Here is a 23,571-nt window from a genome sequence, read left to right on the forward strand (position 1 = left end):
TGTTGCATTGGAATCACACGGGCAGTGTTCTTGTTTACATGATACACCTGTTGATCACTTTTCACTAGTGTGAATTTCATTAAAAGGAGCCCCGAGCACACTTTTATTACTGGCACCCCTCAAATATCTATAATCATATCTATTTTTCATTAAATGCCATTGTTTATTACTCCAGGTCCCCAGTGATACTTGCGTTTCCCTTGTTTCCATTACCTTTTCAAGCGCTGTGCACATAACCAATATTATAATTACCAAATGTAATGCTAATAATTTAATGCCATCTTAAGGATGGGCTTCTGAATTGGTGCTGCAGGGATTGAAACTTGTGACCTGCAATTCGAAATATAGACCAGGGGCGGGTTTTAGCTCGCGAAGCCATTTTAGTTGGCTCGGGCTGCTGATGTTTCATAAAAGTGTGGTTTACTGGAAGTCACTCAGTAATGTATACCCTGGCGGGTTTTGATTCTTTTCAGGTACCGTGATTTCCGATACCCTCCTGACCACCAGTATAAGTATGAGCACAACATGTATTACTGGCACGTGATCGCAGCCAAGCTGTCTTTTCTTATTGTCGTTGAGGTAAGGAATCTATCTCTGTTGGAATGGGTTACAAAAAGCCTCAGGACATCATTTCAAGAGGGTGCTTTGTAACGAGCGGGGGCAGAAACCACCATGTATGACATCTTGCATTCAGTGTTAAAATCATTTTAAACTGTTGTATTCCTTTAGTTATTCAGAACATGGCGCCCTGCCACCGCTGATCTGTTTCTCTTTTATAGAGCTAGAAACGTAGCTTGTACCTCCCTTGCTGTGCCTGAACAGGGTGCGGCTGGAATTTCCAGTACACGGTTACAAATACCGGTTTTAGCTGGCATGCAAAGTGCACTTCACGTTCCCTTCCCATCTCCCATCGCATAGAAACACCTGAGTCAGTATTTGGTCTTCACAGTGTAAACTTTATTAACTTCAGATACTGCCAATTACTCTATTGGCCTCACTTCTATTAATCTTGTGACCATTCTTTATTCTTGATTTATTTAAAAAACCCCAACACGCAAATAAGATATCAGGGTTATACGTTTCCATTGTATTTACAATTGTCTCTCCACAGGTCCTTCGCTTTACCTTCAGGCTGTGCCAGCAGGCCACAACCAAGATACCCTGCTCTCCTTTTGCTGACCGCCCCCCGGCCAACAGAGCAGCAGGTAGATAATTTGCCACTGCTTGTGACAAGCGCCGGCTTCCTGGGTAGAGCCAGAGAGTCCAGAGCCACCAGCAGGTCAGACCCCTCTCCCGCCAGCCCGGAGCCCCGATAAACTGCAAGCCCTGTTCTGGGGCCAAGCAGCCACCGACAAACTGAGTCCTGTCATTTCTCTTGCCCAGGACCCCGCCTAACCAAACACGGAACTTAGGGATGGGTGGGTGGGCAACTCTTCTGCGACCTCCGACCTTCCCGCGGGCGAGTGGACAAAGAGGGCGATGTTATTGCCCTTCAGGCTTTTAAACGCCCCTGCCAGTTTCTGTTTCCGGGGGGGGCCCGTGTGATGGATTTCCGGTGCGGCATTTCCGCAATTCCCTGCTCGTAAGCCCTCTCATTCCCCTTCTGGGTTTCTTGACCCGGAAGAGATTCCTACCCTGTTCCGCCCTTTGCTGCCACTAAAGGCACCATGCCCCCTAGGTGGGGTGGTGCCCGTCATAGCTGGCATACAAAGTGCACTTCACATTCCCTTCCCATCTCCCATCGCATAGAAACACCTAAGTCAGTATTTGGTCTTCACAGTGTAAACTCTATTAACTTCAGATACTGCCAATTACTCTATTGGCCTCACTTCTATTAATCTCTTGACCATTCTTTATTCTTGCTTTATTTAAAAACCACAGCACGCAAATAAGATATCAGGGTTATACGTTTCCATTGTATTTCCAATTGTCTCTCCACAGGTCCTTCGCTTTACCTTCGGGCTGTGCCAGCAGGTCACAACCAAGATACCCTGCTCTCCTTGCGCTGACCGCCCCCCGGCCAACAGAGCAGCAGGTAGATAATTTGCCACTGCTTGTGACAAGCGCCGGCTTCCTGGGTAAAGCTAGAGAGTCCAGAGCCACCAGCAGGTCAGCCCCCTCTCCCGCCAGCCCGGAGCCCCGATAAACTGCAAGCTCTGTTCTGGGGCCAAGCAGCCACTGACAAAGGGAGTCCCTGTCATTTCTCTTGCCAAGGACCCCGCCACAGGGCGTGGCGCTCACTGGCGGACTCGACCTCCCCCCCTGCACATTCTAGTTCCTCAGCAAGGGCTCCCAAAACAGTCTGAATAAACAACTCCAAACTACGTTGGACAGGTGTACCCTATCCGGCGCATACAACTCTCCCTTGACACTTGTATTAACTTGTGCCTGATGGTACGAATGCTGGACTTTTTCAAAATTTTGGGCACTGATTGGTTTAATCTCCTTACAGATTTATTAACTGCCTTCGGCGGCGCTCCCTTTGCCCAAACTTGACGTGGTATCACCTCAGACCATAGTATTTTTGTGTTAGGCAACATGTTCTTAACCACAGACAAAACAGAACACAGCGCCTCCTTTACACCCCTCCTTCCCGCTGGGATCATATCGTTGCCACCCGAATGAATCACTAGTATATTGGGAACAGGCATGCCCTTGGCCATGGCACCCTGCAGATCGGTTGGCACCTCTGCTAAACGCTGTCCACCTACCCCCACCCAATGGTGGTCGATTCCCTTCGCACTCTGTATTCTGTCCTCACGCGAATTCTTGAAGAAGTGTCTTGATATGCGAATAAACGAATGGCCACACCAGCATATCTGGGTCCTCTGGCGCGGGACACCTAGATCAAATTTGGAAATGGATACAATCAGTGGGAGACGGGACAAGTGAAGAAGAACTGACTGACGATTCATGCTAACTGGGGGCGTACGTATTGCTCAAAACATGTTGACTTCCAACGACCCACCCTCTTAATGGTTTCCTCCGGGAGGCCTAGGGCTGCCGCCGTCGAAGCTGCACCGATGCGGAACGAATGGGATGTAAAATGAGTTGTTTCCACTCCTAAACATTCCAGAGTACGCCTACATATCCTAGTGAACTGAAATCTGGTGAGAGGGATGCCATCAGCATGCAATAATACCCTGCTGTCACCTCCCCCCGGTCTTATCTGGAAAAAATTCTTGGCCAAGCTTACCAGGCAACAGGTGGCCCCTGCAACTGAACCTAGCTGAAACCAAGTTCCCTTACCCAACGGGTCCGCACTCTGACCTGAAGGGATTCCCTAGTCAGGATTACATCCTCTCAACGTATGCCCCCTACCTTGTCTGATTTTGATGCTGGTAACAATTCCGAAATCCTAAATGCCCCAAAAAACGCTAATGAGTATGCCAATCTTAGTAACTGCGTCTCGTGAGGCGTAAAGCAGATTCTGGGCAATATTTCTAGGATACTTGTAAGTCTGCCAGCATCTATGGGCCTCCTATTGTCCTTCACTCCTGGTGCTAAGCGCTCCCAACCCCTCATTGCTCTTTTCACCCTTGGGTCTTTTGTGGGGTCTGCCACCCCCCCTAAACCCATGTAGAATGCTATTGCCGAAAGTTGTCTCCTCACCATAGCTAGTGATCTGCCGCTCCCTTTCTGGTGAACTATGAACTCCAGGACACTCTGTGGTGAGAACCTCTTTACTGCTCCTGCCCCCCTTAGGATAGCTAGGTATGATTGCCATGACCTGTCATACATACTCTCTGTCTTGGGGGCCTATGACGCCGTTATCAACTCAGGGGCCGTGGGGCACCAAGCTTCCATAGTCCCTCCGGGAAGTTCGTCATCTGTTTGTCCGCTTGCGGCTATCGGGTGCGAAACTCTGCCAACTTTAAACGGGGAAAGGCGTCAGCAACTGCGTTGTCCACCGCTGGCACATGTTTGGCAGTAAAGTATACAAGCAAGCATCGCAAGATCAATTCCTTCGATAAACGCAGGACCCAGGTGCATTTCGCCCTCTGATTGTTAATCGCCATCACTACTGACATGCTATCCGACCAAAATACTATATGCCTGTTGTTCAGAATGTCGCCCCACAAATGCAATGCCACAATAATTGGGAACAGCTCTAAGAAGGTAATATTGCAGGTAAGTCCTGACACCACCCACTCCTCTGGCCAGTGCTGCATACACCATCTGGGATCCATGACCGCCCCAAAGCCCGCACTGCCCGCTGCATCTGTGACTAGGCTGTTGCCACTTCACCGTTCCATTGAATTCTTCCAGAAATGCTTTCCAAATGGCTAAGTCGTTCCTGACATCCGCCGAGAGCCTGGTGTGATGATGCTTGGCCAGCAGGCCAGACATCGCCCTTGCGATACTTCTTGAAAAGGCCCTGCCCATAGGTATCACTCGCAGTGCAAAATTCAGCTGCCCCACTAGGACCTGTAGTTGGTGAAGCGTCACCTTCCTTCCTTGTGGAGAAGTGTGGCTCAGGGGTTAGAGGCGGCAGACCCGGAAGCTGAGATCGGTCCTGGACCAGGGTTCAATTCCCCGCCTCGGCGGGTCTTGGACTAAAAAAAAAAAAAAAATTCCACGGACTCGATAATTCTCGCCCCGGTGCCTCCTCGACTCACGGGTTCACACTCTGCGACTCTGGGCAATAGCTTGCTTAATCTCCACAACGGCCCCTCGCGGCGGGATGCCTGACTTTCACCTTGTGGATACCCTGCTATCTCACAGGGGAATATCAGGCCGGGTTCCCTAAGCAAGCGCCGGGACACCCACTGCGGGTAGCCGTGCGCTATATAAGCACAATCTACATTTACATTTACATTTACTGATAAGCAAGCCTCAATGGCCGACCTAAATGCTGCTACCTTCTCCTGGGGCAGTCTGCATACCCCCTACCTGGTGTCTATTTCAATGCCTAGGAAAGTTAACCGAGTGGTTGGCCCCTCTGTTTTCTCTGCAGCCAAAGATACGCCCAGCGGTTTTGCCAGATGTTGGAAGCCAAGTAGGGCCTTCCTGCACGCAAGGGAGCCCTGTGGTCACAGAAACAAAAAATCATCCAAGTAATGCACCACCTCAACAGATGTAACTGATGTTAGAAATTGCTGCACTGCCCACTCCAGAAACCTGCTGAACGTTTCAAACACTGCGCATGCAATGGAACACCCCATTGGCATGCAGAGGTCAATGAAAAACTCCCCTTTGAAAGAGAACCACAGGAACCTGGTGTCCTCAGGGTGGACTGGCAGGAGGCGGAAGGCTGACTCGATGTCTGATGTAGCCATGAAAGCTCCCTCCCCTAGCCCTTGTAGCTTCTGTATTGCCATATCAAAAGTGGTGTAACGCACCGTGCACAGCTCTGGGTCAAGCTTGTCATTAACTGACAGCCCTGGCAGGGCTGGACAGGTTGTGGATCAAACTGAATTTCCCTTTCTTTTTCTTTGGTACCAACCCCAATGGTGAGCATACAAAGTCGTGCCTTGGCAACTGTTGGAAGGGGCCGCCACCCTCCCCAAAGATACTTCCCTTGCCATTGTCTGCCTAGCCACCTCTAGGTTATGGAGAACAGAGCGTTGATTGCGCGGTGGAGCCGTGGACGGGGTAGCCGAGGATGGAATGCGAAAGCCAAAACTAAAGCCACTATGTAAAAACTGTGCCTATTCTATCTTCTCATACTTACTAAGGAGATGAGTCAAGACGTGAAGCTGGATGGGCGTGGGTAGGCTCTTAGGGTGCTTGGGCAGGGCGTCCCATGGCTTGGGATTTGGTGTGGGCAGGCTGCTCTTTTGGCCTCCCCAACTTCTTGAAGCATCTAATCTCTGGGTGTCCCAGACAGCCACAGAAGGAGCAGTAGTGTTTCAACTTACATGCTGTGCCCCGATTGCACTCGTTCTTATTGAACTGCCAATAGGCCATTTTTTTATCTCCAGACCCCCTGTCCCCCCGAAAGGGCTGACTCGTCTTATTCACTGGTATTGTTGAGTAAAACACTACGTGCCATATGTTAATCTCACGCTGGTCCCACGCTACCTCGGGATGGGCTGCCTTCATCTGCCTGAATTTGTTGTCGTACTGGAGCCACCCTGTCCCTGGGAATTCTGATGCCGCCCCATTAATCATAGACATGTAACTGATTAATTGGGCTGCCACTGTGAGGTACCTTTCTACCATAATTGCTGCATAACGAACCCTGTGATCCAATTCTTGATCGACCAATCTACCCATACTCTTTTCTGCTTCAGCTCCCCCTCCTTCTCAGTCCTGCTTTTCCCCGGGACCACCCCGGTGTTTATGAGGTCAAACACATCCACATACTCTCCCTTGAATATTCTCTCCTTGGTCTCCACTGGTACATGCCACGTGATCCCCGCCGAGGGGCCTAACGCCATAGATGCCGACCCATAGATCAGTGGGCTGTATGGTAGTGATGCCTGCCCTGGGACTATTGGCCCTATGGCCATGGGGATGCTGTTGCGGGGACCACTGACCGTGCTGCGCTATGACTATGCGCTTTCCCTTACGACGTTGCCGCTACCACAACTGGAGATTGGGCCACACCCCTGACTGAACCCACACTTGTGCTATACCACTGCCTTTATGTCCTACAACCGGTGGAGCGGCTTGCGCAGCGATAGGCGTCGGGGGCACCGCACCCGTTGTGACTGGTATCCCCCTCCCACCCCCCCCCCCCATCTGAAGAACGTTGGTTAACGTTGTGGTGCCTGCCGGAGCAATGGACCCACCAGTCAGGCCCATGCCGGGCAAGTTCATTGGTTGTGCAGTGTCAGCCAACTGGACTGTTTTGTCTATCACCCCTGCCTCACCTGAGGTAGTGGCCTGAGAGTCCCCCGATTTGTTGCGCTTATCTGGCTGTGCGACCTTAAACCTCTCCGGCGTCCGCCGTACCTGATTGGCCCTCGTTGCGTCTTCCTGAGCGCCCGTCACCAGGGCCGGACTGGGAACCAAAACCGGCCCTGGCAAAGTGCTCGCCCCCCTCGGGGGGTTGGGGGTGCCGCCGAGCTCTTTGCGGGGGTCGGTTTTGGACCGATTTTGTTACAGGGACGATTTTGCAAAAACAGCCCTGTAACAAAAATGGCCCCCAGGGGCCCCAAGCCGCCCCCCCTCGTGCGGCGCACCAGGGGATTGCCCGGTGCCCGCTACAGCTAGTTCGGCCCTGCTCGTCACGGCCCCTTGCGACAATGTCCGTAACGCCCAGTCTATGCTTTTGCTTTGGTGACCTCCAACAGCTTTGCCAACGAGCGAAAGTCTTCCTTTGTAGCCGGGCGTCCTTGCCCTTTCGAGCCCGTCTAGGGGGCATTCTGCACTTAATGGAAACAGAAACGCATTAGTCCTCGTTCCCTTCCCCTTCTAGCCTCCTTTTGCTATTGGTCCTGAGGGTCCTCACTGCCACTTGAATCCCCTACCCCATGCGCTTGACCGGGGCACTGGCCATACTTACTCCGCCAGTGTAGCCCGCTTGACCTGAGCATGTGATCCCCCCTAAACTCCCTCGCCCTCATGCCTTTATTGTAACACATGCATTGCTCAGGGCGCTACCATACCGCATGCCCTATTGTTCCCCATGCCTTTGCTCACTCACATTAGTCACATGCAGCCGTGCAGATAACCCCCCCTTTGGTCGTCTCGGTACTGGAAATACTCACCCGTACCCACCTTTACTCACGATTAAATGCCCCCCACACTCTCACCATGTTCCCTTAAAAATGTCCATATCCCACTTGTCGCCCTGCTAACTGCCGATGACCAGTGACTTGTATAGCAGGGAACTGTTGTCTTAACCAATGCTTGTTGCATGAGGTGCCCAAAGGGTTAACAAAGGCCTCCTACGCACGCTCCCGGCCTAAGCGCGCTGTCCTATCAGCCAATGCACCATAAAACCTGTTTAAACGGCGCTCACCCGGCTGTCTTGCGCCTCAATGAGCGCGTGCGCCCGGACTCCCTAGAGTGAATAACGCGTGCAGATTGACCTGACTGCGGCGGGCGTTAGTGTTTCTCTGATCTCCAAGCGTGCGCTCGCCCGGCTGTCCTGCATCGCGACTATACCGGAGCGCTGCGTTTTTGTTTCTCTGATCTCCAAGATTTGCCGAAATGAGCCCAGACTCTTTGCGGTCATCAGCACGCACAGATCCATCTACGTGCCGCACAGTGCTAATGAGCCCCTGAGCTCGATGCCGCCCTTCGGCCGACCCCGCCCCCAACCTAAGCATTCGCGCCTTACACGCGGGCCGGGAACCCCCCGAGCTAGTGAGACCTATGTGCAGTACGATTCCCGAGCGGTGCCAGAGCCGAGGTTCGCGGCCACACCCCCCCTGCTCTTACTTAATTCACAGTCAAAACATCAATGTCGAAATTATGTTTAAAATCCGTTATCGCTTGTACATCACTGTGAGGCCCTCTCACCTGCTAAAAAGTCGTACGACCGCTAATGCTCTACACGGACCGCCGATGCCAGACGCTGCCCTCACGTGTAACTCTTCTGCGACCTCCGACCTTCCGGCAGGCGAGTGGACAAAGAGCGTGATGTTATTGCCCCTCAGGCTTTTAAACCCCCCGCCAGTTCCTGTTTCCGGGGGGCCCCCCGTGTGACGCGTTTCCGGTGCGGCATTTCTGGAATTCCCTGCTCGTAAGCCCTCTCATTCCCCTTCCAGGTCTCTTGACCCGGAAGAGATTCCTACCCTGTTCCGCCCTTTGCTGCCACTAAAGGCACAACGCCCCCTAGGTGGGGTGGTGCCGTCATTCCAGACGTTAAAAACTGCACATCAATCCCCACTGCTCCCAGCCTGTTATCCTTATATACATAAATAAAGGACCTATAGAATGGCAGGCACTTTAAATGAAATCAGAAAATGGGCCTTTTTGTGTCTTGCTTGTAGACAGCTTAAGCTGTCAGGCGAGAGCCTTATGTCATCATTCAACATGCACATCCATACATGAATAATAATACATACATATACTGAAAGGGGGGGTTGGACAGCCTCTTTTTAAGCAATTGCCTTCTGCTGTTAAGCTAGCTTTCAACATTGGCTGATAGGGTTGTCCATCAGCTGGCATTGCAGTTTGCACATGCAGACTACAGTACACACTCCCTTTCATTCCTTCTTTTGAAACTTTTAAAATGTATTTTAATGTAGTTGCCTTTTTTCCTACTATTTACTTGTAGCACGATTCCATTGATATTTTTCTGCTTTTCCTTTGTCAGACTGAAGCTCTTACAGCTAATAGTGTCCAGCAGGATCCATTGTGCAGCCCATGCTGCTCTTCTCTCTGTCAACGTTTTTTTTTCTTTCTTTCCTTTGACCAGGCAAGCAGCAGCTAAGTGTTACCTGGTCACTCTGTTATTTTTTCTCCACTCCACGAACTTTGTTTAAAAAAAATAAAAAATCTTGCGACCATTCCGACATTGCCACGAGACATGCGTATTGTGTCACCATGCCTGGAGCTGCTTTGGGCTTTATTTTTTAATTTCAGGCTTCTCAACAACACACCTGTGTGGCCTGACAGCCCTAGTGGGCAGGGCCAGACTGGGAAACTTAGATATTTTTCTCTCCTTGCATGTTTTTTGAATTCCAGTCACTCCTCTTTCAGTGAGTACAGATACATCGTCATCTTCTTGAAGCACCACATCACAAATGAAACACTTTTCTATGTCCATTTTCACTGTATCTCACAGCAACTCGCAAGAACCTGCAACACATGAATGAAACATTTTTGATTAACAAAAAAGCAAACAATAACAACAGTTACAAAACATAAACAATAGCAAACTTTTTATTTCAAAAGCTAATTGTAATATTTACGTTTCTTCACACTTTATCATATAAGTCAAGGAAAAAAATTATACAAGCTTTGTCTATCTGACATATTCCGTGATTATTTGATATTATGGTCATATGAACAATTTTCGATGGTCTTTTTTACTTTCCCGACCCTAAAAACACTTAAAATGATAATACACATGGGCATATAAACAGTTATACCCTATATCTCAAATAATGGGCAGCCATTTTGAAAAATCCGCCATATTGGATAAACGCGTCATGATAGAGTGGTAGACTTTTCACCATCATTTTCTACGGAAATTTTTCAATAAGAATCCACTTACAGAAATTGTATTGCAATTAGTTCTAGGTTAGCCCATTTTTTTAACTAATTGGACTAGACTATAAAGCATATTACTCGGATTGTTCTGTCTCACAGCAGAGGTTGGTGGGGCTGTGTGGGGGAGTGGGATCAAGGAAGACACGCTGGGATACATTGTTTTAGCAACATGAGTTTCCTGACTTTGAAACTCTGGACGAGGCACTCAGTGCCGAGTAGCGTTTACGTCATTGCTGGTTCCACAAAAGCCTCGCACGTTCTAGAACCAGAGTGCCTCCCCCCACCCCCACCACCACCACCCATCGAGATTTTAGATTATGTAAAACGTTCTATAGCGCCGGCTCTGCTATTTCTATTGCCCCTTGGCCCTGCCGGGTGTCTGACATAAGCAACGGGACTTCTGCCGGTTCTGCCTACGCTGAAGTCCAGGGAGTGGGCTGGCTCTTGCGACTGCCTCTTCAAGGGAGTCAGTGGTTTATGTGCTTCGAAGCTGTACATTTACAAGGTTTGAGACAGCTATGTGTCTGCGCCTCTCGTTCTTGGTGCTGTTGGGGTCTCACTTGGTGTCTGTCAATTTTCCCATGTGAGGATGGGGAAGGACCCCTTTAAATACAAGCATTAACAATGCAATAAGTCTCGTAGTCGTGAGCCTTTGAGCCATTGGTACTGTAAATGGCAATGCCTTTTATAAAAAAAAATTAAAGGCATGGTCATTTACAATGGCAACAGTTCAAAGTCCCGCAAATTCAATACCCATTGCAGAGCGTTGTGTCCCTGAAGCGAGCGCCTCTCTTTATTAAAGTGTAAAAAAAAAAGCGCTATATCCCTGAAGCGGGTGTCGCTCTCATTATTAAAGATGGGAAAAAAATTAAACCGAGCGCAGTGTCCCTGAGGCGGACACCGCGCTCGTTATTAAAGTTTAAAAAAAAAATAAACAGAGTGCAGTGTTCCTGAAGCGGGCACCGTGCTCAGTAGTAAAGTTAAAAAAATAATAATAAAACTGAGCGCGGTGTCCCTGAAGCGGGCACCGCACGCAGTATTAAAGTTAAAATGCAATAAACAGATCACAGTGTCCCTGAAGCGGGCGCCGCACTCAACATCAAACTTTAAAAATAAAATGAAAACTTAGCGCGGTGTCCCTAAAGCGGGCACTGCGCTCAGCATGCACATACAACAAAGCAGCCCCCTGTCGGAAACCAAGGACAGAAATGCCACTGACCTGCCGATAACGTCCAGCGGGATGAAGAAAAGCAGATTGTTTCCCACCTCCCCTTCACAATGCCACACAGGAATTGAAGGTCAATATCTCACTGCCCTAAGAGAAGCGTGCAGGGGAAAAGGGAATGGGAGAAAATAACAAATAACACTTGAGGGAGGTTGCGCCTGTCAGACCATCATAAACAGTGATCATGAGGAAGTACCCTGTGTGCAAGAGAAGAGAAAGAGATGAGAACATATATGCATACAAGCCTTCCTTTAAGTGATGCACTCTTATCTACAATCAAACATAACTTACATCCCCAGCATCCACCAACACGGCAAGTTGGAACCAGTGTCAAATAGTCTGAATCTGGCTATAGTATAAAGGAGGAAACAGCAGCTCCTTGTTGTGAATTCTAAATAACAAGTCAAAGCAAGTCCCACACTTAAACCGAATCCCTGTTAATGTGGGTGGTTAGAAATGAATACTAAAAAAAGGTCTCTCAAATAAGCAACGCAAACATACTCTCACCACTTATCTTTGGCAGTGCAGGGAAGCTTTGTGTTCCATCATAGGAGTGGTGCAAGTTCGAGAGGGCTACGGGCAGAAACAACCCTTTTACAGTTCAGCCCCTCCTCCAAAGGAACAATGCCAACTTTGAATTGAGCCGCGCTGACAGGAATGCGTGAAGGCGACTTTGTAGAGAGCTGCGTTGTCCGGAAAAGAACAATGCCGGTAGTACTGAGAGCAGCGCTGGCAGGAAATGCGCTGAGCCACGCTGGCAGGAAATGAAATGGAATCCTCAGAAAGCTGTATCGGTGGCGATGAAGAGCGCTGTCAGGAAGTGGAGAACGAATGCAAACAGAATCCACGAGGCAGGGAACGGACGGAAGGTATAATCCCAGGAACCGGAACGACAAGCACAGAGCAGCGGTGCGGACCTGCTATATGCTGCTGTTTCGCATCAGCTGACCTCCGTTGCCACTTTCTGAGCTCACCTCAATGGATGCTGGGTTATGTAGTTCCTTACCCATGTGTCTCCCAGTCATCCCACAATAACCAGAGGAGAGAAGAATGTGTCTGTGTCTACCCCTCTCTCCGGCTACGATCGTGACACCCCCATTATCCCTAGTGTCAATAAATAAAATAGTGCTTACCTACTAGATAAAGCAGACTGTGTAACAAGCCAAGAAAAAGGTTCAGTCCTTCTGAGCGGTAACAAATAGCGACAAGGAGGTACCCAGGAGGGGCAAACAATTAATCAGAAGCCAGCCTTTATGAAAGACAATGACTCAAGCCAATTAAAAATATGGGCAGAGAGTAGGCAGGGCTTCCACTGAATTCTCTATTACAGCATGCCTCACAGAGCGAGCAGTGCATGCGCGCCTCTGCTAAGCTCAACCTAAAAAGGTAGAACAATCGAAAGACCTAAGCTTTCAGCAGTGTGCTGTAATGTTTCCACTTCACAGGCATGGGCAGTCCTTCTGTGCCAGAGGAAAGTAAGGGACTGTAATTGTGTGACTAAATAGGTAAAGAGTTAATTTCATGGAGAACACAAGTTGTTCTTTACTTTTGACTTTCAGATAAAAAAAAATTATAGATATTGTCGCAGAGACGAGATCAGGATAAGAAATGAGTGATGACATATTTAATCATCACAATGCTCCCAACTAAGTGCTCCAACAATTTCACAGTTTGTTTAGAGGTTAATGCTTAATGGAGCTCGGCCTGTCCCGAAGGCTCACTATCTTGCCTTGCCTGAGCAGTGCTTAATGTGTTAAAAATAAGTGCCAAGGCCCTCGTCAGGAGGCCACTGAAGCTTACACTACCCATTGTCCCTTCCCAAAACTACTTACCCTCTCACTTTTATAAGTGTGACAATTCACACTATTCCATGCCCCAAACCTCTAAGAATTGCTTGTGAGGCAGTTATTAGTCATTGTTAATGTATATTGAATTAATAAACAACTGTTGTACTCATCCCTAATTTATGCACCATGTGGCACACTGTCATAAGTGCCGGTGCTGACAATTAAGTTCCAGTGCCCAACACCAGAAACTACCGGCTCAAATTAAGCACTGGAGCTGAGACTCAAAATTAAGAGATGCAGCCAGGATCACACATTTTTAAGAAGTAGGGAAGCCTAAGTTGTGTAATATTTGGTTTACGAGAGTTAATATGGAAGAATGACCTTCTCTTCGGACATTTGCACTGTTAGATTGCAGCACGATAACTCCGCCCACTTAAGGAGAGGCTAAACTTAGCCCTACTTTATTATCCAACACTGTAATTAGACCTTAAATCTCCTCATTTTCTGATCAACAATTTAAACAAGATGGCTTAGTAGCCCTGATCTCATGATGATCTTTTGTATTCAAAGCAAAATCTCAAAGTGTGTTGGAAAGGGTTTATAGACTGGGGGTCTCGAATTATGCACTTTTGAGGCCACAGTGTTTTCCACAAAAGTATGTATTTTATGCGTTTGCCACACAGTTTATCATCTGTTACAGAATCTGCAGGTTTCACATGGGTTTTACTTCAAATTCATCAAAAGTTATTAAACATGCATTGGTGATGCCCATAGGTCTGGGTCATGAATGCACTATCAAGCCAGACTTCAAAAGCAACGTACGTTAATGACTACCCTGCTCTCATCTATGCTGCTGCCAGAGAATAACAATATAAATTATCTAACTACATAAGACACTTTAATAGCATTAAAATTGCATATGTGTGCCCCTGAAAATTCAAGCACGTGAAGCTGGCTAAATAAACAACCTGATCACAGCTGAGTGTAGCGCAAACACTTTTTTCTGGAGGCACCCAGTGTCTGCCCAATCAAAACATATACTCCTGACTCCCAACATGAATCCCGGGCCAAAGCTCCTCTCCTGGTGATTCCCACATAATTGTCGGGCGACAGCTGCACTGTCAAGCCAGGCCAAAGAAAGCAGTGAAGCGTGTTGGCACATAATGGAATGCCCTTCGCAAATGTTGATTGGTCACCTTTCTTTTGTTTATTGCTGTATGTAGGTGTCAAAATGAGTCAAATCAGGTGAAACCTTTGTCCAAATATTGTTAACGTGTAAAAATGTCAAAATATTAAGGTAATAGTATCACAAAATGTGCCTCATTATGCAGCATAATTCGCCTTTTCCTGTTGCATTTTTCAGTAAAGGCTGCCACATAATTTGTCCCTCCCCTGCTACATAATTCCAGCACTTTGCGTACAGTATATGTGCAGGACTTATAGTTGCACGTCAATGGAACGTTGCCAGTGATGAAATAAAAAAGTAGTTCTTCACACAGTCCATAGTCAATGCAACTTTTTTCCCGCATCTTTTTTATTCATATCCATTACGGCATTTGCTATTCATTTTAAACAGATATGTGTATGTCATAATATACATTTTATTAGACAAAAGGTGTACCCCTATCATTACGTGCACCTAACTCAAGTCGCTCCTCCCCCCCACAAGTGATTTGCCATTTTAGAGTTTATAGAGAAAAAATTGTATTCCTGCTTTTTGCTCCTGCAAAGCAGGTGTTTATACAAATATGAACTGCCGGTATACCAGTCAGGGGAAAAGTTGTTATATTAATTCCTGGCCTGTGTGTCACCAACTCACTAGACATTTAGAGTATTCGTACCATATAAACTGTTACTCATTTTATCTACATCCGTAGGAGGAAAGGACGAAGGTTTTTTGAACCGATGTCTAAAAGGAACAAAATCTTTTCCTTACTCTTACAGTATTATAAAAAAAATGCAATTGTTTTTTTTTCTTTTGTAAACCTTTATTAGTTGACTGCTAGGGAAGGTGCTTGTGCACAGAAAGCAGAGTATGCGGTACATTCTGCAGAACGGTTGTGAGAGCACAGATTGGTATGGTCGACTCAGCTTTTCTTCCGTTTATGTTTGGTAAAATGAGTACCATATAAAATGGTCCTAACAGCACTTTTTATTAAAGAATGAGTCCTTCGGATGCACCAAATAAGCAGATTTGTATTTCCTCTCCTGAGCCTGTGTACATTATGCATACAATAAGTTGGCAATCACCTTGTTTACTGCCAGTATCAACTACTGAGGTGTGCTATTAGGCACTCTAGTGCTCTCAAATGGAATTACCCACTCATCTCGAGTGATAGCTATGGTTTTTGTGGAGTGATCAGCTCAAAGGAAATATTCTTGTCAATTGCCTTGAATCAAATCATACATTAAAAGCTGAAGGTTGTCTACTTCCTGACAACTGGCTTGAGAAGGTTAATTGTTCCTAAGGTCAGCGCCAGTTGGGATTCGCTGCTTTAAACACAAAGTATCCAGTTAAAGGGAACCTGTGATAATCAGCCCCTTGTTGTATCATGGTAGAATCAACTTAAAAGGTCTAATGTTGTAACGATTTGTGGTAGTTCTGTTGGATGCACAAGGAAACTGTGTTTTCTGCAGTCACTGGGGTTTTGAAAAATAAGGCACAATTTCTTCTAATAGGTGACTACATTAGAATGACACAAGTGCTGACATGAACATCATGCAAACAGAGAAAAACTATTTAAATGAAAGACAAGCCAGAGGCAACTTCCAGTAAGTCCTTCTTGTCAACCCAGCAGCTCTAACCCTGCTCAAACTTGTAGATCAAGACGTTATATTGGAAACGTGTTTTTACAAGTCTCTACTTTGTAATAATCAGCTAATAGATGCAGCACTTGCTTGGAAGTCATCTTTTTAACATGGATCCAGGTATGAGCCATGTAGACTGTGTCGGCTTTCACTATTTCACTATTTTAATGCATAAGGTACATTTGGGATGGATCTATGATGCTTACTATACCTATATGTGTGTTGACATTAACTGCTGCTCCAAATGAGATCAACAGAATGAATGTGAGGTAGGTGCTTCAGTGTCCCCCTTCTGTGGTATACAAAAACGTGAAAGAACAAATTGCTTGAATTATTCCCAAACACTGGTAATTACTTGGGGCTGCATCCCAGTCCATCATTATTTTACGCACCATGCCACCACAGTTTGGTTCAAGCCATATGCAAATCAGTATTGATCCTGCTCCAATGGGAACAGTCCAACCTAAACTGCCAGGCTAGGTTCTCCTCAGTGAACTGGAACACAAAAACCCAAAACCAGTTTTGCTGTGATTAGGGCTCATCAGGCAGTTGTAGCTTGGTTTCAGTGGTACAGAGTGCTTGGGACCCACATGTGGGCCTGCCACTCCCACATGGGGCGTCTAAATAAAGTATGATAAAAGTGATGGATGGAATGATTGATTTAATCTCATCCACTAGTAATTACTCAGGTCCGTCCCAGTTCATCATTATTTAGCCCACCATGCCAACTCCGTTTGGACCCAGAGATATGCAAATCAGTCACGACCCTGCTCCAAAAGGAACATTCCAGCTCGAACTGCCAGACTAAGTCCTCCCTGAAGCGTAACACAAGAAAACCAAGACCAGTTTTGTCATTATTAGTGCTCATCAGTTGGGTGTAGCTTGGTTACAGTGGCACAGTTGTGGGCATACGTGATGTAAGTCATGAGTGATGGATGGAATTCTTGAATTAATCGCAGCAAACGGTAATTTCTGGGGGCCGCTGCTGCTCCTCTGTGTCCCCCTTCGGCACATGCTACCTCTTAAGGTAAGTGAAGCAATGGCATGATTATTAGCACCTGGGAACCTGTAATTGTACTACACCTGTTTTCATGATGAAGTTAGTCCAGCTAGGCACAAGTGAAGACTTTCTGCTATTATACATGGCCTACCAGCAGAATGCGAACACAACTCATATTTGAATGTAATGTAAGGTACACCTACCTATCAGAGGCCCGTGTAACATGTGAGATTCTTAGCTAGTTCTGGCTTTGGCATCTGTAGGAAAGTGCCCCTTTTTGCATGGTCAACCCTAACCTTTTGCCTGAAATCCGATGCTAACTTGATTGAGTGTGTGATGGGACCCTGCTAACCAGGCCCCAGCACCTGTGTTACTTACCAAACACAATTGGTACACCTCTGGCCCACATATAAGTCCCTTCTAAAAGGTACCGTGGTACCACAGTCCTTCTCCCCAGAGAGGGTCCCTTTGGCTGCAAAATGTATTGTGCCACGTACAGGGGCCCCACACCAAACACGTACCCACTGCCATTGCAGGCCATGTGTTGTGGTGTAGCTAAACTACAAGAGTGGCCCTGACACACATTCCTGGGTGCCATGCCTACGTTCCCACTATCTGTGGCATAGAGATGAGCGCGGGACAACAGACTTTAAGCTGAATCCATGGATAATCCTTGCGAAGACATTTGGGAGCTCTGTGTGACATTTTCTTCTACCTGACCGGGCTGTTTGTAAAATCCCAGCTGAACTTGACCCTTGCCGATTTGGGGCTCTGCCGCTGCTCATCTTTCCGGTGCAGGACTGCGAGGCCCAGCTTGCCTAGCGGCGTGTAATCTGCCGCAGCTGGGGCCTCTTCCTTCACCTTTCATCCGGCAAAAAAACGCCTCCGGGCCCCCGCTCCGCGGGTGCCGTTCACAGGCGAAGCCATTTGGGAGCTCTGTATGACATTTTCTTCTACCTGACCGGGCTGTTTGTAAAATCCCAGCTGAACTTGGACCCCCACCGATTTGGGGCTCTGCCGCTGTATATCTTTCCGGTGCAGAACTGCGAGGCCCAGCTTGCCTAGCGGCGTGTAATCTGCCACAGCTGGGGCCTCTTCCTTCACCTTTCATCCGGCAATAAAACGCCTCCGGACCCCCGCTCCGCGGGTGCCGTTCGCAGGCGAAGACATTTGGGAGTTCTGTGTGACATTTTCTTCTACCTGACCGGGCTGTTTGTAAAATCCCAGCTGAACTTGGACCCTTGCCGATTTGGGGCTCTGCCGCTGTTCATCTTTCCGGTGCAGGACTGCGAGGCCCAGCTTGCCTAGCGGCGTGTAATCTGCCGCAGCTGGGGCCTCTTCCTTCCTTCATTTTTCATTTATTTAGACACGCCTACAGGCGCGGAACGCGGGACGCGCGCGGGTGGGCGCCGGGCAAAGCCCGGGCCTAGGGCGGGCCCGTTTAGGCCCGTTAAAGACCGAGCGAGACCGGACCGGGCCCCCCCTCTTTACTCCTCTTTACTTCACCTCTGCTCACACACAAATTGTATGTATGTTCTGCCTTTTAATTAACTAACTGTATTTAATACATAACAGCTAAGATTTGTGACTGTATATTAATTTTACTTTCATACAATGTCCACAAGAGGTAGCAGAAGTAAAACGGCCGCGGGTGGAGCACAGCTGATAGGCCCATTAGACAACTTCATCATAAGGGCCAACGAAGCCATAGATCAAGGTATTATCCTTTTGGAACGTAGAGTTTCCCAAGATTTAGCACTGGCTAAACGATCATCCTTGGAACCTTTTGCGTTAGCTAGAACCCCAGTACAGGCTAAGGAGTCAGGCCCTACAGTAGAAGTTCGTGCAGATGTGCATAGTGTGCCAAACGAGGTTGATTTGTCAGCATCACAATTTCTATCAGACTCACAATTAAGCTTGGCACTAGAAAGGACCCCGGAATTAGTCATTAATCTTACACCAGAAGACATAAGTACGAGGCAGTCAAGGGGAAGGAGGGAGGGCGCTATACGGAAACAAATGAAACAGACAAAAGTGCCAATAGTTAAGGAGACTTGTGTGCTAACTACAAAGCATGGGAAAGGATTAGACCACCCCCCACAGAAGGGACATGAAAAAACACATTCAGATGTGACAAATGAGGCTTTGGACTCAGAAAGCATAGAGGCCTCGGTCATTTTGGGCAGAGTATGCAATAATTGCAAAGCCAATAGCCAACTCTTAGCAAGAATTGGGGAGCTTTTCAATATCCATCTGTCTCCGATAGAGACCAGACTTATGCATATTGAAAAACAATTGGCCGAATTGAGTGCTCTCTCGAAAAACCCTTCCAACCATGGGGCGTCAAAGGTCGGGGGGACTAAACCGAGTAATAATAAATTAGTAGGCTCACTAGCTAAGAAAATGCCTCCCCCAGCGGTAAATGTAAATGCAAAGCCAAAGACCCCCATGGCTCTAGATAAGAAAACAGTAGATAAACCGACAAATCCTATTGTGCATACTAGACAGGAAGACAATACATCTAAGGCTTCCACCTCACTCCCCAAAAGGGACTGGAATAGGGGAGTAAAAGATTGCAGACCCGCTGTTATTTTGCCCCCGGAAGCGAGTCCCCTTGTGGTGGTTATGACTGGGGTTCCAGAGTTGGCGGATTACACAGAGGAACCTAGCTGGTCACTAAAGAATAAAGTCCAACACTGGCTTAACATTAACCGACCGTTACCACCTCATTGGTCAAGTAGGATCTTAATGGTGCGTAGAGTGCCCTGGGTGTTACAAGAGAGGAAAAAAATCCATGGTGACTGTGTTATAATCAATTTTGAGGATACATGTACGGCCGATTATATAGGCTCATTGAGAACGCAAGGTAGTAATGAAGGTATTGAAACAAAATGACTCTCCTTCTATCCTCCTAGGAGTCGTGTCGGGCCGGGGTATGATGGGAATTGGAGCAGAGTAGGCCACTGAGATTGGAGAGGAGAATGGGGAGAGTGGGGGGGAACCCCAGTAGAGATGGAGTATTTATGGAAGGTTGGAGAGGCATTCCGACTACCAACAGGTATAGCTGCTTGGAGATGGTCGATTGACTGATAGCACCTACCGGGTTCTCCAACGGAGATTGGGAGGGGTGCAGAAAGCCTAACAGGAGAGTTAACCAGATGGCCGACAGCTACTCAAAGCCCACTCCTGAGGCTAGGGATGTAGATGTAGTTGTAGCGTCTACCACACAGTGCCTACCAGTTATAGGGACAAATAGCATGGAGACTGTAGCGATTAAAAACCCTGGTGGTGGTGAAGATAGCGTGTTTGTTAAATATAGGCCCTCAAACGAGGTGGCTATAAATGGGAAAATGATTGAAAAATCCTGTCTAAATAAGTCGACTAAAGTTGACCTTAGGATCCTTAGCTGGAACGTTGCTGGGTTGGAACCTAGATTATCGGACCCGGACTGGTTAAAGATATTATCCGATAAAGATATAATAATGCTCCAGGAGACTTGGGCTACAACTGATCTCCACATAGAGGGCTTTTTTTGTAACAGTGTAACCGCAAACAAGCCTGATTTTGGTTGGCCTGCGGGCGGGTTACTAATTGGGATTAGGATAACCGCAGATGGTAGTATAAAGATAATACCAACCACAAGCCCAAATATTCAGATTATTGAATATAAAAGAAAGGTCCCATTTTATGTGATTCATTTCTATAATAATGATTTCTACTCAATCCCAAATAAAAATTTTAAAGAACTTTTAAAAACTTTATCTGATGTGATTGAGCCATTAAAATATGGGTAACAGGATTATCCTAGCTGGGGATTTTAATGCGAAAATTCCAAAATCTGAACTAAATGAAGTATATATCCAAACTGACCGAGCAGCACAAAGTGGCATAGAATTGGATTGCGTCATCCGTGAGCATATTCTAACTAACGCCATGGATGTAAGCCCTACCCCTACAACCAATTATGTCCCGACATTTAGAGGTAGAGATCACTCTACAACTATTGATTATATCTTTGTCACCTGAGTTAGTTGATTGCCTCACAATGGCCAAAGTTCTAGAAACCGCTTTTGGGAATCATAATGCACTAGTGGCGAATATTAGATCGGGCCCTATTCCAGTGTTCGCTCGCACAATAGGGGCCAGAGATCACCCCCACCATAAATAATTTGAGGCTGAAATGGAGGGGGGTTGATAGTGGAAGCATAGTTGAGCTTGTTATAAACAAGCATCAACATTTAATCGACTCATGTACACTCTCAGATGGGAACTATTTAAGGGTAATCACAGATTTCACCAGTTTGTGTACAGTAATAAAGTCACTTCTAACTGTCCCAAATCAAAGAACAGATAGGGATCCCAGGTGGTTTGATCGCAATTGCTCAGCTGCAAACAGGGCCTTACGTAAGGCATTGAGCGCAACACCCAGATGTCAAATGGAGGTTAGGGTGGCAAGAAAGAAGTATAAATCCACAAAAGGGGAACGCAAGGCAGCAATATTGATAGAGCAGTGGGAGGTGCTAACTGATTCTGCAGCAGGGAAGAACGGAACTGCTTTCTGGCCTGCAGTTAAAAACATGCGTAATATGGGAAATCAACTATCCACAATTAGCTGCACTATCCCAAGCAACCGGTGGGAAGATCATTTCTCCAAAGTGTATGCCACACCTCCAAAGGTTAGTGACAACTATATACCAGGTCAATTGTGTTCCTTGCAGATTAGCCTAGGTGAGGTGATCGCGGCTATCAAACAGAGTCTTGGTAATAAGGCCCCTGGGCCAGACGGTCTCCCAATAGACATTATTAAATGGAAACCGGAACTCTGGGCACCTATCCTAACAAATGTTTTTAACAGTTTACCTTTAGTGCCAATGCCAGATACGTGGTCTACAAGCATAATAGTGCCAATATATAAGAAGGGTGAGAGAACAGACCAAGTAAATTACAGACCAATTTCACTCATAGACAATACTTTGAAAATCCTGGTACGAGTCTTATATAATAGGGTCAATGAATGGGCAGAGGAAACAGGCGTTTTAGACCCTTGTCAAATGGGCTTCAGAAGTAGGGTTGGGACGACAGAACAGTGCTTAAATTTAAATTTAGTAATTGGCAAATATAACATCGCCAGGTCCTCACCAATCTGTTTAGCCTTTATGGACTTATTGTCCGCATTTCACTTAGTAAATAGGTCTAAATTGTGGTCTATTCTTCTGGACTATGACCTAGACGAGCCCCTTGTACACTTTTTGGCCTATCTGCGCACCGATACAAAAGCCCAAGTAAGGATCGGGATGGCGGGGGAAATCTCCAGGGCCATAAAGGTGGAAAGAGGAGTTAGACGGGGGTGCGTTTTAGCACCCCTGTTGTTTATTATCTATATTAATGGGTTAAGCAACTCCCTAATACTGGCAACTAAGGATGTTCCGAAAATAAGAGGGGGATTGTTACCGACACTGCTTTATGCAGATGATGCGGTCCTTATGGGCCTCACACCAAATGATTTACGCATCCTGGTTAAAACTTTCACACAGTATATGGATAATTTGGACCTTAAAGTGATTTAAAAAAAATCTTTTATTATGTCTTGTGGGCCAGGGAAAAGACAGCTTAGTGCTATTTCGGTAGGAATTGATAAACTATATTCCATAAACACATTTCCCTACTTAGGAATGGTTTTTGCTGCGAACGGCTCGTAGCAAGTTCTCAAAAGCCATTAATTGCATTCTTAGTCTCCCACGGCCTAAGAAAATAGGTGCCACCAAAGCAATTTTAAAATTTTTTAAATTGCAGTGTGCCCCGGTAGCAACATACGGGGCGGAGATATGGTGCCTGGGTAAATCACCCAGCATCCAAACCAAGGAAAATCACTTTTGCAGGAAAATCCTCGGAGTTCCTATTTCCACTTCAGAGTATATTTGTCATTGTGAATTAAACTTGCACTACATATCGGATTTTATAGCAACCAGACCGGCCCTGTTTTGGCTGGCTATCTGGAGGAATAAATCGGCCACTCTAACTCATGAAATTATAAGAGATTGTCTCATCTGTGAGAAAGGGATGACAATCCCTTGGCTCTCTGGAGTTTTTAATAAATTGGGCAGTGTGGGTAAAGGCCATCTTTTTCCAACCCCTCCAAGATTGAGCCTATAGACAAAAATTAAACAAAGTTTGCACTGTATGCACTTTATAGTAAAGAGAGACTGGAAGGGGAGCTAACCAAATCAACCGTCCAGGCCTATGTGAATAAAGATCTGGATAGGCAACCAATCCCATTGTATTTTACGTTACCGTTGACAAATTGGGAAAGATCACTTTTGTTCCATTTAAGGGCAGGTACTGTTAGTTTCTATTATGTTTCCCATTAGGTTACTTTTCCACAAAATCCATAGACAAGTTTTGCCCATGTGATGGAGTGAGTACACAAAATGATTTACATTTTTTCTTTTCCTGCAAATTTTATTTAAAATACATCAAATGGTTTTTAGTCCCATATTTTAAGAAACAAAGACTACTTTCCCTGGAACAGTCCTAGCTGATGCTGCTTACCCTGCACACTGATGAATTGATATTTCGCGCCAGCACTTTTGTGAGAGTTATTACTCATGTATGAAAAATTATGGAAAACCCTTGAAATA

The 23,571-nt window shown here is 46.6% G+C and overlaps 1 protein-coding gene across 1 annotated transcript in view; it reads left to right on the forward strand.

Moving 5' to 3' along the window:
- ANO6 (anoctamin 6) overlaps positions 1-23,571 on the forward strand; it is a 445,002-nt gene that overhangs the window by 407,952 nt on the left and 13,479 nt on the right. The window contains exon 19 of the mRNA XM_078675703.1: positions 474-579. Within this exon, the coding sequence (XP_078531829.1) occupies positions 474-579 (106 nt within the window). The remainder of the gene's footprint in view (positions 1-473; positions 580-23,571) is intronic.

The sequence above is a fragment of the Lissotriton helveticus genome, chromosome 1_1 (assembly GCF_964261635.1).
Source record: "Lissotriton helveticus chromosome 1_1, aLisHel1.1, whole genome shotgun sequence".
Taxonomy (NCBI): Eukaryota; Metazoa; Chordata; class Amphibia; order Caudata; family Salamandridae; genus Lissotriton; species Lissotriton helveticus.